At 42.2% G+C, this 16,744-nt stretch overlaps 1 protein-coding gene across 4 annotated transcripts in view; it reads right to left on the minus strand.

Annotated features, from left to right (window-relative positions):
* Window positions 1-14,612, minus strand: part of nrp1a (neuropilin 1a) — a 192,953-nt gene extending 178,341 nt beyond the window's left edge. For 2 of the 4 annotated variants that reach the window (XM_068014658.1, XM_068014677.1), the window contains exons 1-3: window positions 14,062-14,612; window positions 13,468-13,848; window positions 10,731-10,905 (exon numbers count right to left, since the gene is read on the minus strand). In XM_068014658.1, the coding sequence (XP_067870759.1) occupies window positions 10,731-10,905; window positions 13,468-13,540 (248 nt within the window). In that variant the 5' untranslated portion in view covers window positions 13,541-13,848; window positions 14,062-14,612. Of the gene's footprint in view, window positions 1-10,730; window positions 10,906-12,031; window positions 12,199-13,467; window positions 13,849-14,061 lie in introns of those variants that run through there. The other 2 variants (XM_068014647.1, XM_068014667.1) reach the window with 2 other exon arrangements.
* Window positions 14,613-16,744: the final 2,132 nt, after the last annotated feature.

The raw sequence follows: 16,744 nt of genomic DNA on the forward strand, positions 1-16,744 counted from the left end.
ATTTTGTTTTTAAAAAATTAAATTTAAAATCTTCAATCTTGTCTCAGGCCAAACCCCACTGTATCTACAGCCTTAGACCCCCACACATCCTCTTCAGACCTCCAAATCTGGTCTTTGATGCACCTCCTCCCTTTGCCCCAGTGTTGGTGGCAGAACCTTCAGGATACCTTGGCCCTATTCTCTGGAACTCCCTCCTTAAATTCCTCTGTCCCTTCAATTCTCTCGCCATCTCTAAAACCTTCTCAAAACCCATATTTTGAATCAAGCTTTTTGAGCACCTCTCCTAACTCTTGCAGTATGGCTCCGCATCTGCTTCCTTGCTCCTTTTATCTATTGTTTTCTTTCCTCTATGTAAATCACTTGGAGCATTTGACTGGCCTCACTCCTGAACCTAATGTGTTATGGATATAGTGGTTCCCTTCCTGATTACTTCTGCCCTCCTGTTGCTAGGCCATACCCCTACACATTCCTTCTACTTACCTTAGCCACAATGTCAGGGGTCAGCTGAAAATATGTAACTTAAAGAACATTTAAGAAGTAGAAGGAAAACATTAAACTTAGGTACCCAATCCTGCACAACAAGCATATTGATGTGAACTTAGCTTTCTTGCACTGTTGAGTTAAGTCATTCCACTGAGCTGGTTCCCAGTAACTCACTGACTAAATCAAAATATTACAAACAGATAGAAATCTGTACAAAAAGTTTTTGAATTTAATAACCATTTTCCTTATTTACAAAACTGGAGATTTTCTTTTGAACTGAAATTATTTTCATATTGTAGGATCAACCTCACTCACTGAAGTAAGTGTTCACTGTCTCGATATAAATTTAGAAAGAATGCATTCAATTGCTCTGACCTTTTTGCCTATTCAGTACATGTGGATTGAGTTCTTCCATGAATTCTTGTCTTGACATTTTTTAACTTTATCGCTCCCTGACTGAAGACATTTGATCCTAATTGTAACAGGGCACCTAGGTCTACAGTTACCTTGTTCTGAGCCAGTGGAAATCCCAATATGAAAGGTGCATGTCAAAGTCAAGGAAACTCTGCTATAAATTGGCAGGGAAAGTATAAGTCATGTGGTTTAGTCCCATGTGATCTCGTCTTGCTGGGTATTTCAAGTGAGTGAGGCCTGGTTAAAAAGAAAAGACTTGCATTTATATAGCACCTTTCACAACCTCAGGAGGTCCCAAAGCACTTCACAGCCAATGAAGTGCTTTTGAAGTGTAGTCACTGTTGTAATGTAGGTAACACAGCAATCAATTTGCACATGGCAAGCTTCAAGAAACAGCAATGTGACAATGACTAAATAATCCTTTTTTGTGATGTTGATCAAAGGATAAAACTTGGCCAGGGCACTGGGGATAACTCCCCTGCACTTCTTCAGAAGAATATCATGTGAACTTTTATATCCACATGAGAGAGCACACATTGTCTCAGTTTAGCATCTCATCTGCAAGACAGCACCCCTTCAATACTGCAGTGGATAGTTAGATTTTTGCTCAAGTCTCTGGAGTGGGCTTTGAACCCACAACCTTCTAACCCAGAGGCAAAAGTGCAACCAACTGAGCTACAATGGATGTAAATGAAGTTATGCCACATACTCTCGCTAGTCACCACTACAACATGAATTATGTGCCCTAATAATTCCTAAAAATTAAGAGTTTTGTTTAAAACTAAGCAGCAGTAACAGCAGATGGGAATCACTGTACGCATAATTGGAGGGCGTGCAACCAGTGGAACTGAAAGATTCAACAGTTGCAACAGAGAGAAGGAGATTTGGCCTTGGGTCTGAAAAAAGATTACACCAGTACAGATCAGGATTGGCACTGGTTTAAAACTAGCCTCAAAGGTAACATTTGCCTATGCCAGCACAGATTGAGAACACATAAATTATTCTAAGTATATCCTGATTGAAGGTTTGATTTAGTGGATTAGAACAAAGCTTAGGATATGATTCAACTTCCAAAATTTAGTAAACCAGAATATTTCAAAGGTTCTATACAGCAGCAGAGCTCTAAACAGCATCAACATTAAAGGTATATCATTGGCTTTTATAACTAATTCTAAACCAAGTCACTGAGTTTAGAACAAAGTGTACGGTAATTTGCAAACTACATTTGAAAATGCACATTGCATTCTCACTCCTGCTGCAATAACTAGAAAACTTGGTGAATGTCAGTAACATCTTTCATTACATTCTATGGAGCATGAATTAAAATTAAAAGTGGAATCCACGGTTGACACAGCAGCAATGATAAACAGTGACATCAATGGTTCAGGGTTATCTCAGTTCATATCAACTTACAAGTACAAAACACTTTTTGACTAACTCCATCAGAATCCTCTCATTCTTTTTGGTGCCACAAATATTAAGTTAATTTAAGGAAGATTAGACTCCTTGTTAAAACATCTGTTTACCCAGGCTTTTTTTATATATTTCCCTGAGTGATGCCTTTCACTAAAGTTTTTCCGACAGACTGAATAAAGAATTCTGGTCAATCAAATGTTCTGACCTACATTAACCAGCACCACCATAAACCAATTAACTGATAATAAAACTCACTGTTGATTGTGGAACCTCCTGTCCACAAATTTGCTGCTTCCTTTTCCTACATAACAATGGTTGCTATAAATCAAAAATAATTTGTTGGCTGTGAAACACTTTGGGGCATCTTGAGGGCCTGAAAGTCGCTACGTAAATTTAAGTTCTTTCTATTCCCTTTCTTTCTTTATGTTTGGTGAAACTAGCAAATATTTCCTCATGCGTACATACTAGGAGTTCCAAAATGTGGTTCAGAACTCCAAAGCAAGTAATGGAAGGGCTTCTTTCAACCCATGTACATGTTCAGGACCAATCTATAAGATGGATTTGTGGCAGAAAGAGGATTTAGTTGAGGGAGGGCTTTGGCCTACAGTGACCTGCCACTCAGTATTTTGGATGGGATGTCCATCGCAAAATGGGCATAAAAGCAGCTGGATTAACACTGCTAAGTAGCTTGGTACATTCAGTACATTAAAGTGGTTGGCACCTAACAAACAGTCCTACATAGGACCATCCATGATAGTGCAGGCAGTTATCTGGTCTATTATTATTGAAGACATTTGATGTTTGGCCATAATAGCTATCGTTATTACGTAGCGGTTGTGTATTCGAAATCATGGTAAAACTATCATGACTGGGTTGCAGAAATGCAAGCGATTGCTGCTGGATCTCAACATCTTAAACCATATCGTATGATGTGTGTCCATACTGTGGTTAGAAGGAATGAATCAATGCTTTTAATGGAGGGTTATTTTGTTGATGAGGAATTTCTACTGTCTGCCTGGCAAGGGCTCAAACTTGCCTTCTTAGTTGTTTTATGAGCAACTAGAAGCTAGCCTCCTTGGGGAAATTAATGATCAGTTTAGCATCAAGTTGGCTCCTACCTCACAATGGAATGCTGAAACTAAGTCAATATTCTATGATAGTAACCAGATAGCTGAGTCACAAAGATCTACAATACTCCAGGGCACTGTTGATGATTGGCCAAATAGCTTGCATCATTAGTGGCATCTGGAGGGGTAGACTTGTCCCTGGGGCATTTTCTCATATAGGTCCAGATAACCCTGCAGACAAATAAATGCCCTAATTGGTTGGGTGGTTCTTGCTAGATAAGCAACAGGAAGCTTATCAGTGCTTTGTACTGAAAAGCTATGCTATTTTAGCTGGCTAGATTCAACAGTACCCTTCCACACACTTAGGGTTCCCTAAGCCCTGACTGGTGCCAACCTGCCCTTAGTTTTTTATGCTTAATGAATTATTCCTTACAGGGGAGAACATTCACACCATACCAGGCCCACAGAAACTCTACAATTGTGAATTTCCAGTTAGGTTGTTTTTGAGACTCTTAACCCTGTTTCACAAAAATAAAATGTAATGAAAACCAATTTACCTGCTAATTTTCAAATTGCTGTATTCTAAAATTATTTTCTGATCAGATAAACCATTGCCACATGTTTTTCCTATTGACTTTTCCGAATTTTGTTATCAAAGTTATCAACTGCAAGTCAAATATACAACAGACCTCCGAATTTTAGAGCACCTGTTACAGATTTCAGATTTTTATTGGTGCTTTTCAAGCATTTCCTTATTACTTTGTGCAACATATTTTCTATGTATAAGCATGCAAAGAATCTTCTTTATAGTAGAGACATAGCCTGAACTGCTCCTTAATTCAGTGAAACAAAGAAATACCATGTGGGTTTGACTACCAGAAATCCTCCTACGCTCATATTAAATAGTTGTTTTAATTGGGAAACCAAAGTGAACAGCGAAATCCTGCAGGATATTACTAAGACTAAAAGAGTAAAATGAACGATGAGGTAAATCGGGAAATAGTGATTAGATGATGGCAAGGTTGGGTTTTAAAAACCTGAGGACTGTCGCATGAGGAAAGACTGGGGGATGGTGCTGGTGGGGGTGGTGTTCAGAGTTTTGAAAACCTGTTAAAGAACAACAGTAGGAGACTGTATAATAAGGCTTAATTTCAACATAGTGAGGGTACACGGAGGAGAGATACTATGTAGATATATATAAGATTACATGGCAGTAAACATATTTTTAGAAGACATTAAGAATATATAAGAAAGTGGCAGTATTGAGCCATTCACCCTTTTCCTGCCTTGCTCGGCCATTCAAGTATACATTCATCATCCAAACAAATAACTTTAATTTTTCTTGTTCAGAGCGAGTATCCCTCCTTTCAGTCAGTTCCATTGAACAGTGCACAGAATGAACAGTACTGCAATAATAATTTTCTGATTTGCCTTCTGACAGTCCAGTACATTTTATGACCGATCACCTTGAAAAATATATAATTATTGCTATGAGTAACATATGTAATACATACCATCGAAAGCAAGAAAATCAATGGAACCAAATTTTCTTAAAGGCTTTTTTTTTAGAATTAGAACATTACAGCGCTTCTCAGCTAAATTGGAAAACATTGTTCTGACAAGGGTACTCTCCCTCGAAAGACACAGAAGGAATAGTGGTGTAAAATCTTATTGCTATGAATTCAAATTTCACAGATACCCAGCTTTATCTAGAAATTCCATTCTTAGGAACTAGAAAAATGCAACAGATAATTTTGCATGAAATATCTCTTCCTGCAATATTACTTTTAAAACTTTAATTTTAAAGGCTCGTTTTAAATTATTATTGTGGATGGAGAAAGCTTAAGTATTTAAGCGAAGTATATTTTGAAATACAATAGGAATTTACACAATTCACATCCACAGTAAAAGCAGTGAGGCTTGGGGCAAGTAGCAATTTGGATTTTGCCAACAAACAATACTGCAACAAAGGAGCTAAATAAAGAATGAATAACAAAATGACTAAAACTCAAAACATCTCAGACAACAGTTATTGTGTGGCAAATGACAACAAAAGCTAAAACACTGCTCTGTAGGTTGTCAGCTTCTGAAGTGGCCCATTATACGATATATTTTCCATAAGTATTGAACATATTATAAATGCATTAAATGGCATTAGAACTTAAAAGCATAAACTGTCAAAATGCTATTTTCAACCTGTGCTAAAGTAGTGCACAAATATTGCTTGTCACAACTCACTAGATCCATAGCCTGTGCCATTGAACACAATATACCTTACATGCATGGCAACTATACTGGTCAAAGTTCGAAAACTTCTTCAAATTTTCAGCAGCTAGGGATGAAGTTAAAGAGTAGGAACTTGAAGGTAGTAATCTCTGGATTACTCCCAATGCCACATGCTAGCAAGAGCAGAAATAGGAAGATAGGGAGGATCAATGCGTGGCTTGAAGCATAGTGCAGGAGGGAGGACTTCAGATTCTTGGGACATTGGGAGCCGTTCTGGGGCAGAAGTTGCCTATTCAAAAGGGACAGGTTGCACCTCAACAGGACTGGGACCAACGACCTTGTGGGGAGGTTTGCTAGTATGGTTGGGGGAGGATTTAAACTAAATTGGCAGGGTGATGGGCACCAGCACATAGAAGTAGAAAAGAGGAATAAAGTGCATAATGTGACAGTATTAGACAGTACTACAGAATGAAGTTGTTCCATATTAGATGGGAGTGGACTGAGCAGGACTACGAGGAATGCAAAGACAGGATTGCAATGCATGTATGTAAACTCACAAAGTGTAGTGAATAAGGTTGGTAAGCTACAAGCACAAATAGCAGTATTAGAATACGATGTGGCAATAACAGAAATGTGGCTTAAAAATGGTGTGAACTGGGCACTTAATGTATAAGGATATAAAGTGTTCAGAAAAGATAAAGAAGAGAAAAAGGGAGGTGTGGTGGCAGTTCTGATTAGGGAGGACACTGTAGTGTTGGAATGAGGGGATTTTCTTGAGGGGACAAGGACAGAATCCATTTGATTATGGCTGAGAAGCAAAAAGGCTATGATCATGCTACTGGGGATATTCTAGAGGCCTCCAAATAATGAGAGGTTCAAGAGTTCCTCAGGGTAGTGTCCTAAGCCCAACCATCTTCAGCTGCTTCATCAATGACCTTCCTTCAATCATAAGGTCAGAAATGGGGATGTTTGCTGATGATTGCACAATGTTCAGCACCATTTGCGACTCCTCAGATACTGAAGCAGTCTGTGTAGAAATGCTGCAAGACTGGACAATATCCAGGCTTGAGCTGATAAGTGGCAGGTAACATCTGCGCCACACAAGTGCCAGGCAATGACCATCTCAAACAAGAGAGAATCTAACCATCTCCCTTTGACATTCAATGGCATTACAATCGCTGAATCCCCTACTATCAAAATCCTGGGGGTTACCATTGACCAGAAACCGAACTGGCGCAACCATATAAATACCGTGGCTACAAGAGCAGGTCAGAGGCTAGGCATCCAGCGGCGAGTAACTCACTCCTGACTCCTCAAAGCCTGTCCACCATCTACAAGGCACAAGTCAGGAGTGTGATGGAATACTCTCCACTTGCCTGGATGAGTACAGCTCCAACAACACTCAAGAAGCTCGACACCATCCAGGACAAAGCAGCCCACTTGACTGGCACACCATCCACAGACATTCACTCCCTCCACCACCGACGCACAGTGGCAGCAGTGTGTACCATCTACAAGATGCACTGCAGCAATTCACCAAGGCTCCTTGGACAGCACCTTCCAAACCTGCGACCTCTACCAACTAGAAGGACAATGGCAACAGATGCATGGGAACACCACCATCTGCAAGTTCCCCTCCAAGCCACACACCATCCTGATTTGGAACTACATTGCCGTTCCTTCACTGTCACTGGGTTAAAATCCTGGAACTCCCTTCCTAACAGCACTGTGGGTGTACCTACCCCACATGGACTGCAGGAGTTCAAGAAGGTGGCTCACCACCACCTTCTCAAGGGCAATTAGGGGTGGGTAATAAATGTTGGCTTAGCTAGCGATGCCGACATCCCATGAAAGAATTAAAAAAAATAGAGGAGCAAATCTGCAGGGAAATCTTTGAGATATGCAAGAACTATAGAGTGGTGATATTGGGGGATTTTATTTACCCAAATATCAATTGGGATAATTTTAGAGTAAAGGGAAAGGAGGGATAGGAATTTCTGGATTGTGTTCAGGAGAACTTCCTTGATCAGCATGTCCTCGGTCCAACTAGAAAGGAGGCATTGCTGGATCTGGTATTGGGAAATAAGGTGGGCCAAGTAGACCAAGCGTCTGTGGGAGAATACATGGATAAGAGCGATTATTGGATCATAAGTTTTAGACTGGTATTGCAGAAAAGCAAGGAATGATATAAGGTAGAACGGATCAATAGGAAGAGGGCTAATTTCAATGCGATGAGAAGGGATCTAGCCAGGGTAGAATGGAACCAAAGACTGACGGGCAAAACTGTAACGGAACAATGGATTATCTTTAAGGAAGAGCTGCTTCAGGAACAGGCTGGGTACATTCCAACAAGAGCGAAAGGTAAGGGAACCAAAAATCAGGTCTCCTTGGATGACGAGGGAGGTAGAAATTATGATGAAACAAAAAAAGGTGTATGATACATACAAGGTGAACTATGCAAGTGAAAACTAGGCCAAATACAATAAGTTGAGAGGGGAGGTAAAGAGGAAAATAAGACTGGCAAAGAGAGAATATGAGAATAGAATGGCAGTCAACATAAAAGGGAAGCCAAAAATCTTCTGCCGGCATGTAAATAGTAAGCAGGTAGTAAGAGGTGGAGTGGGGCCTATTAGTGACAAAGAGGGTAATATGTGCTTTGAGGCACATGGCCAGGCTAGAATACTTAATGAGTACTTTGTATCAGTGTTTACTAAGGAAGAGGAATCTGCCAAAATATTAGTGGAAGCAGAGACAGTAGAGCAATGGATAGGGTAAAAGCTGAGAGTGAGGAGGTACTGGAAAGACTGACTATGTCTAGGGTAGATAAGTCACTTGATCTGAATGGCTTGCATCCCTGGTTGCTAAAGGAAGTGGGGATGAAGATAACAGAAGGGCTTGCCATAATCTTCCAATCTTCCCTAGGTACAAGGGAGGTGCCAGAGGATTGGAAAGTGGCAAATGTATTATTGTTATTCAAGAAAGGGTGTAAGGACAGTCCTAGCAACTACAGGACAGTTAGTTTAACATCACCGGTGGGTAAGGATTTGGAAACAACAATCAGAAAAATTCAACAGGTACTTGGAGAGGTTGGAGTTAATTAAGGATAGCCAGGACAGATTTGTAAAAGGCAGATCATGCTTGATTTATCTAATTGAACTTGTGATGAACTAACAGAGAAGACTAATGAAGGGGATGGGGTAGATTTTGTCTATATGGGTTTTAAGAAAGCCTTTGATAAAGTACCACATAAAAGGCTGTTTTAACAAAATTGAGGCTCATGGAATAGGAGGGTCAATGTCCAAATAGATTTTAAAAAATGGCTCAAGGACAGAAAACAGTGATTCATGCTAAATGGTTGTTTTTCAGACTGGAGATTGGTAGACAGAGGTGTCCCCTAAGGGTCAGTGCTAGGACCACTGCTTTGTTTGCTATATATAAGTGACCTGAATCTTGAACTATAGAGTAGAATTTCATAATTTGCCAATGATACCAAACTTGGAGGAGTGGCAAACAGTGAGGATGATACAAGTCACCTGCAACAGGACATAGATAGACTAGCAGAATGGACAGACAAGTGGCAGATAGAATTTAATACAGACAAGTGTGAGGTGATGCACTTTGGCAGAAGGGAGACGGTGAGGCAATATAGACTTAATGGCGCAGTTCTAAAGAGTGTGCAGGAACAGAAGACCTGGGGCTGCATGTGCATCGATCTTTGAAGATGGCAGGACATATTGAGAGAGTGGTTAGCAAAGCACATGGGATCTAGGGCTTCACAAATAGAAGCATTGAGTACAAAAGAAGGGAGGTTATGCTGAACCTTTATAAAGCTCAGGTTAGGCCACAACTGGAGTATTACATCCAGTTCTGGCCATCACACTTTAGGAAAGATGTGAGGCTCTTTGACAGGGTACAGAGGAGATTTACCAGAATGGTTCCAGGGATGGGGGATTTTAGTTACAAGGTTAGGTTGGAAAAGCTGGGGTTGTTCTCCTTGGAGCAAAGGAAATTGAGGGGAGATTTGATAGAGGTGTACAAGATTATGACAGACTTAGATAAGTTAGACAAGGAAAAACTGTTCCCATTAACTGATGGTACGAGGACTAGGGGACACAGATTGAAGGTTTTGGGCAAGAGATGCAGGGGGGAATGTGAGGAAGAACTTTTTTATGCAGCAAATGGTAATGACCTGGAACTCACTCCATGTGAGTGTGGTGCAAGTGGAGACAATCAATGATTTCTAAGGAAATTGGATTGGCAGTTGAGGAAAATAAAATTGCAAGGCTATGGGAAGTGAGCGGGGGAGTGAGACTTACTGGATTGCTCTGCTGAGAGCCAGCATGGACCTGGGCCTTCTATGCCATAAATGACTCTATGAGATACAGCTATTCTCAGTGCAACACATTTAGATATACATTAGTTCATGGGAATTCCTTCTGAATAATGTGTAGCAGTAGAGTTATTAATATAAACTATAGAGAAATGGGCGTCAACATTTATGCAAAGGGTTGTCGATACTAATTAATCTCTGAAGCATATGATCCCTGTATTTTGTAAAGTATTAGCTGGAGGTGGAAGATTATTATTGTTTATATTAAATTTCAAGTAGCTGAACAGCTAACAGCATCTTATTAACAAAGTGGAAACAGTTGCTTCACAATATACAGAAAGTGGCTCGTATGTAATATTTATGATAATCAGTTGTGGTGTGAGGCTCTACCAAAATCGTGTTCTCATTATTTGAGTCACAAATAAACCAATTACAATGACACAATGCTCACTCCTATTGGCTCCTTGGGAAATCTTTTTTGGCTGATCGTGTGGTTGTTTTTATCCTTAAAGGAATAACGGTTTTGGAATGGTTAACAATCCTTATTGATAACCGAGTGGCTGTAACAGAAACTCGCAGTAAATAGGTTCGATGTAAAGAGACAGAGGATCTGACATTTTGTAGCAAGTGCGATATTAGGAATGTGTGCATTTCTACTGTAAAGTGGAATTTTAGCCTTTTCTTACGGAAAGGTAGGGCTTTCTCTCCCTCTCAGCAAGCTCCAGTAAATATCTTAACACCACTAGAGGTCACTGCATGTAAATTGGAGCCTGTTTCCAATGTCTCTGACTTACTTGCAATCTCGGTCCTCCAGATCAAAGTGAGGGTTAAAATTGATCATTATTCGCTGGTAAGGTTCGGGTGCTTGGATCACCCAGGCACAGCTCTCCCGGGGGTAGTAAGAGTTTGGATATCCAGGAGAGTTCAGGTACCCAGGACTCGTGATTTGTATCGTATCTCCACATCGATCTACAATGGAGAAGCACATATAGTCAAAGCAAACTAATGGATTTGTTTTTGGTTTCACATCTTAGTCTCAGTGAGGGTAACAGCTGTTTTGCATTTGGTTACAGTTTCTCCAGTCTTATTCTATACTGTAAAATACTTGGCCAGATTTGAAACATTTTATTTGATTCAAACCCCGGGGGGTAACAGTTCGTTCGCTTTCTATACGCACAATGAGGATGACACATTGATGTTTGCGTTAGACTGTAGTGTGGTTTCGAAAGCTTCAGTCACTGCCGCTGGTTCTGGGCTGTGGGGGTTAAGAGTAGGCGGGCAGTGATCACGAATGATGTGGGAGCGGATTCTGAGGAGTTTAAGATTTTTTTTTACCGTTGCATCTCATCCAGTGCTATATGAAATCTCTGTAAATTCCTGAAATAGCTTTGTTACGTGGCTTTAACGTGTTTCGAGGATTTCGGTCTATAATTAGTTTGAGTAGATTTCAGATTGCAATAGGAAAGCGGTTTTGCTTTGAACCTTGTTTTCCCGCGAGTGCCGGACTGTACCAGCTCGGGCTGGTTGGTCAGAGGTCGCCTTGTTTCAGTCTTCCTGACCTGCTGAATTCTCTTCAACCCCACCCCCTACCTCACACACAATCAATAGGGTAAAATGGAATTCCAGGTTATGCTCACTTGTCTCCAATAACAAAGGCCAAGCAAGGTAAAATCACCGAGACTGAATTCAGAGACTAATGGGCCCTTGATAAGTGGAATTTCTCATGCATGCGGCTCAGAATTAAGGTGGTTGGTCAAACTTCCACTTTCAGAGGCGCTCTTTCCTTACCCGCTTGTAAAATGCAACGAAAGCCAAGCAGTGACAGTACAGCAGCAGCGATGGTGAAGGTGAAAGTAAAAATGGGTGGTTGATGGTCGGCACAGACTCGGTGGGCCGAAGGGCCTGTTTCAGTGCTGTATCTCTAAAACTAAAAACTAAAACTAAACTGCTGACCCGAGTCTCCATTTGTATATTTGCAAAGTCTCAAAAGGGATTAAAGCGCAATGGAACATTTTGCTGTAAAACTTTCTAGAACTTTCCCTTTCTATTTACAATGCTGTGATGTTATATGCTGTTTCTAGTTCCCCAACCTCACCTCCACCCTCTTTCATTATTTATGCCGGGTCTATTATTTTCCTCTTGAAGCCCTCTCTTTCGGCTCTCTTCCCCTTCCTTTGTCAGGCATGACAGCTGAGTTTTGGGGCTCTCAGTGTTTCTCAACAACGGGCATCCCCGATAGCAGCGGAGACAAAGCGGGCACTGGACAGTTTCAGAGCAACCAGGGGGCTGGGGAGGTCCTAATGCTGGGGCCGAGGTTAATGAATGAATCAGGATGAGATCGAGGGCTCTGCTCGTTGCGTTTGAGACAAGGTTAATATATTAGGCGGCACCTCTTCAAGAGAACATTGCCGGGCGGTTTATGATCTGCTCTGAGGGACTGTGGAGATAAGAGGGAGCCAGTGTGTCTTCCTCGGCAGATCACTGCTGTCAGAGGGGCTAGGTTTCAAACTAAAAGAGGCGCCGGACAGAAACAGCTGATTGTTGTGATATAGATCTCCCCCGCCCCGTTTTAAACATGCCAGACCGGGCATACTGCATTCTGGAGAGTTTTTTGTTGAATCTGTGGTTTGAACAGTACCGAGCCCCACTCCCCTCCCCGGATCTGTGTTTGTAGAGTTTCTTGTTTGGTTTACTATGAGCGAGATAGACATTTGCTCAGATTGAGTTTAAAAGAGCCGCTTGTCGTTGTGTCCCCGCCGTTGCAGGCAACTAGTGGCAAAAGGAAAGATTACATTCCCCCAGCAAGTGGAAGGGCAGCGTTCAAACTCCAGTCCTGGCCAATTTGACGTAGATCAGAGTCCCAGCAAGAACGATACACTGGCCCCTTCCAAAATCAGCTGCCATGTACTGGGGCAAAATGCGATCTTATCGCCCATGGGAGATTCCACTGTTGCCTATTCACTGTTAGTCGGTTGAATACAATTCAACACGTTCACTCGACACTCTTGGTGTATTCTATCCACCAATTCCCCATTTCTGAGCTCAGCTTTCCCGGCTCATTGCCCTATTTATAGCGAAACGCTTGGAGGTGAGTTATGTCCTTACTGAGTGTTTCGACTCTCTTACCAAAGCTAAGATTGTTAAGTTATAGTGCGTCTATATAGATCAGTGATAAACTTCACTTATTTATAAATGACACCTCTCTTTCATTCCCTATGCCCCTCTCGGTGAATGTCTGATCTCTATCTTAGAGAAACCCCATACAGCCGCGGTTCCCCATTCTCTGCTGTGTCTCTCACTATAAGATTAAATAACACCTATATATATATATATATATATAACAATCTCCGAGACGAACCTGCTTTCGAACAAGGTTTACTCTGCCCCATGCGCCCTGGACAGAGGTTCATGTTAATTCGCAAATCCCCCAGTGTTGTATCATGGGTCAGGTCGCTGCTCTAAGGTGTCCTGGGGAGGGAGTCACACTTACTAACATTGCGCCCGCTTGTATTCGGTAGAATTGGCACTCACCACTCCTGTGCGCCCTGGACAGTCCGATGAGCACGGCCAGAATATGCAGGAGAGAGACCTGGTGCATCTTCATGATATGGAGAGTCTGGGAAAACAGCGAGCAGGGAGAGAGGAGAAGGGATAAGAAAAAGGCAGTCCCGGACTTAGCGCAGTTGGCTACTTTTGGGGATCTGAGCGATCTGCATCCTAATCATTTAGCTTCGATTTCCTCTCGCCGCTTGCGGATACACTGTTCCTGTTGCAATGTCTGCTGTTGCCATTTCCTAAAAGTCCTGAGCCAATAAAAAGCTTTCCACAGGCTCGACACACATATACACAGAGAGAGTGGGAGACTCCTTCCAGCCAACAGCCGATCATACAGCGGTAAAACACAACGATTCTCTGGTGGGAAAGAGAAAAAAAAGTCGGGAGGTTCCCATTAAATATGTTTAAGAAATAAAAAAGGAGTCAAATCCATAAGGAAAGACCTAATGGTGAACAATGTGCAGGTTCGAGACAGATAAACAGCATTCTGCTCATGTTCACATATATAACAAAGTATAAATGATAAAACACTGGGCGATTGGCCCTGGTAAAGGTAAGGATTGAAATAACCTCAGTAGGGATGATCGCACTCATGTGCCTCTGATCTTAGTCGCTCTCCAGTCTCCAGTCCTGCACTCAGAAATGGATATTAATTGACTCTAGTGGCTGAGGCTTCCTATTAAGTGTATTCTCACAGGGGAAGGAAGATTGGCGTAACTCTCAGTATAATAGAGCAGCTCTGGAAGTGGACACAGGAGGAGAGAAAGAGAGAGAGAGAGGTGGAGATTCGCTCCAAGTGATGACGGCGCAGGACACTCAAAACCCCTCCTGCGTCTCTCCCCACCCGACTCAGTTGGAAAAAAAGTGAAGCCAGCCGTCTTGGTTTCCTCAATAGCATTTCTGTTGAAGCACAGTCAACGGGGAAGAAACGCCCATGCTCCGGCAGCCAAGCAGACTTTTTTTTATGAAGAGTTCATTGGCTGAACAGCAAGTCGCCAGCAGAGTCCCCTGTACACACACAATACACAATACACACACATAACAACACAATACACAGCATATACACACATACACATAACACACACGGCCGCCAGAGCCGTGCAACTGGTCCGGGTTATCAGCAATCTGAAGGAGAAAACATCGAAAGAGAACAGCTCGTCACACCCTGGCTGCTTCTTTAGATTTAACCAGTGTGCTGATGGGAGGGCTGCCAAAAAAATTGGCTGCATGACTTTGAGTTCCCAGTTAGATACAGCTGTGAAAAAAGAACTTCTTGCACAGAATGCTATATTAGTGCCTTCTGCACACTTCATACACACACACACATACACAGCTTTCTTCTGCACACGGAAACTGGTCCAGAATACAGGATTTCAAGGGTTAAATCTCTGAAGCAGCGGAACGCTGCACTTCCAGACAGGAGATGCTGTCTCGGAGTCCCAAGCCAGCTTGGCATTGGCACTGGATGGGCTGGGTGTGCTTCACCTGTTCGTAGCCAGTCTCCGAGTCCGGGAGCGTGGAAGGGAGGCGAAACATCCTCTCAACAAACAGTAAGGGACAGTCCCCTCCGCACACTTTCAGCCAGTTCAATGCAAGGTCAATTCCACATCCTGAGGAGCAATTGTACAGTTTAAAAAAAACACATTAAAATGTTACTATAAAGTAATGGAAAACTATTTCACTTTTCCCAAAATGTGGCCCTAACCTTAATCCAGGACTTTTACCTCCACATAACCTCGTTTATGTATGCAGCCCAAACAGCTATAACCTTCTCCAGGACTTCCAAACCCGGCAGAACTTTCCGAAGCAGCCAACAGGAGGTGCACCACAGCAGTGTAAGAATGTCTGTATAATATTCACAGACACGTCTGTGTATTACAGTAAATATCGTGGTCCCTCACTACTCAGTATCGGATTCTCTTCCACGAGGCATGTTCAGACATACGCTGTGTTCAAAGTGCTGCAGAAATACAAGTTACGAGGCTTGTTTAGGGAGATGTCTATTCTGTAGAATTGCAATTGACAGAATCTCACTTTATCTCTCCTGGATGTTTGTCAACTTCTTCGCTCGTCTTGTCACTCACTTCTTGTCACCAGGCTTTCAAAATGTGCTCAACACATTTGTTGACAATTTTTTTTAAACCTTCTCCCGCATTTCTTTCAGACTTTTCCAGCACTCTGCACTGTACAGTATTAAGTAAAATAGCGGAAGGCGATCAGAGAAATTGGGACGCAATCTTGGAATTCAAATGATATAGTCGCACCTCAATCTCGAAATAAATTTCCCTTAGTTCACCCAAAGGCTCAGTAGGTGAATGCATTTCCTGGAATGGTACTGAGGCATACAGCTCAATTCATTGATGTCAGTTACGGTAGGAGAGTGGTACAATTGGCAGCAATGTCCCTGTGCTAGATAAGAGAATATCAGCCAGAGTCTCCTGCTCCCCTCACTAGGCAGTGACCCTTGCTGAAAAGTGTATTTATACACATCTTCTAAGGACAGGATCTAGCTTGGCTGTGATGCACCTAACGGCATTCTGGGCTGACATATGAAGAATGGGTTCTTGGCTGAGGTACCAGGATGTCATCAGTGCTTGTGAACATGTGCTTCAAAGTCAGCAGCTTCAGGAGACAAGCGGTGGAGGAAATCTTTGTTCTTTTTTGTGAGTGTTGCTGACAAAGCTGGCATTTATTGCCCATCCCTTGAGTTCATGTGGTGAACATACTTCCACAATGCTGCTAGGTAGGGATTTCCAGGATTTTGACCCAGTGACAATGAAGGACTATAGATATATGTCCAAAGTGTGTAATGTAGAGGTGATCCCATACACCTACTGCCCTTGCTTTTCTAGATGGTGGAAGTCATGGGTGTGGGAGTTGCTGCAGAGGAAGCCTTGGCGGGTTGCTGCAGTGCATCCTGTAGATGGTACTGCACCACAGTACACCAATGGTGGAGGCAGTGGATGTTTAAGCCAGTGGAGAGGGTGTGGGGTCAAAATCCTGGAACTCCCTTCCTAACAGCACTATGTGGTGCACCTACACCACATGGACTGCAGTAGTTCAAAAAGGCAGCTCACCACCACGTTCTCAAGAGTAATTAGGGATGGGCAGCAAATGCTGGCATTGCCAGAGACGCTCACATCCCATGAAAGAATAATAAAAAATCAGGCAGACTGCTTAGTCCTGGATAGTGTTGAGTTTCTTGATTGTTGTTGAAGCTGCACCTATCCAGGCAATTGGTGGTATTCCATCC

The sequence above is a fragment of the Heterodontus francisci genome, chromosome 2, assembly GCF_036365525.1.
Source record: "Heterodontus francisci isolate sHetFra1 chromosome 2, sHetFra1.hap1, whole genome shotgun sequence".
NCBI lineage: Eukaryota > Metazoa > Chordata > Chondrichthyes > Heterodontiformes > Heterodontidae > Heterodontus > Heterodontus francisci.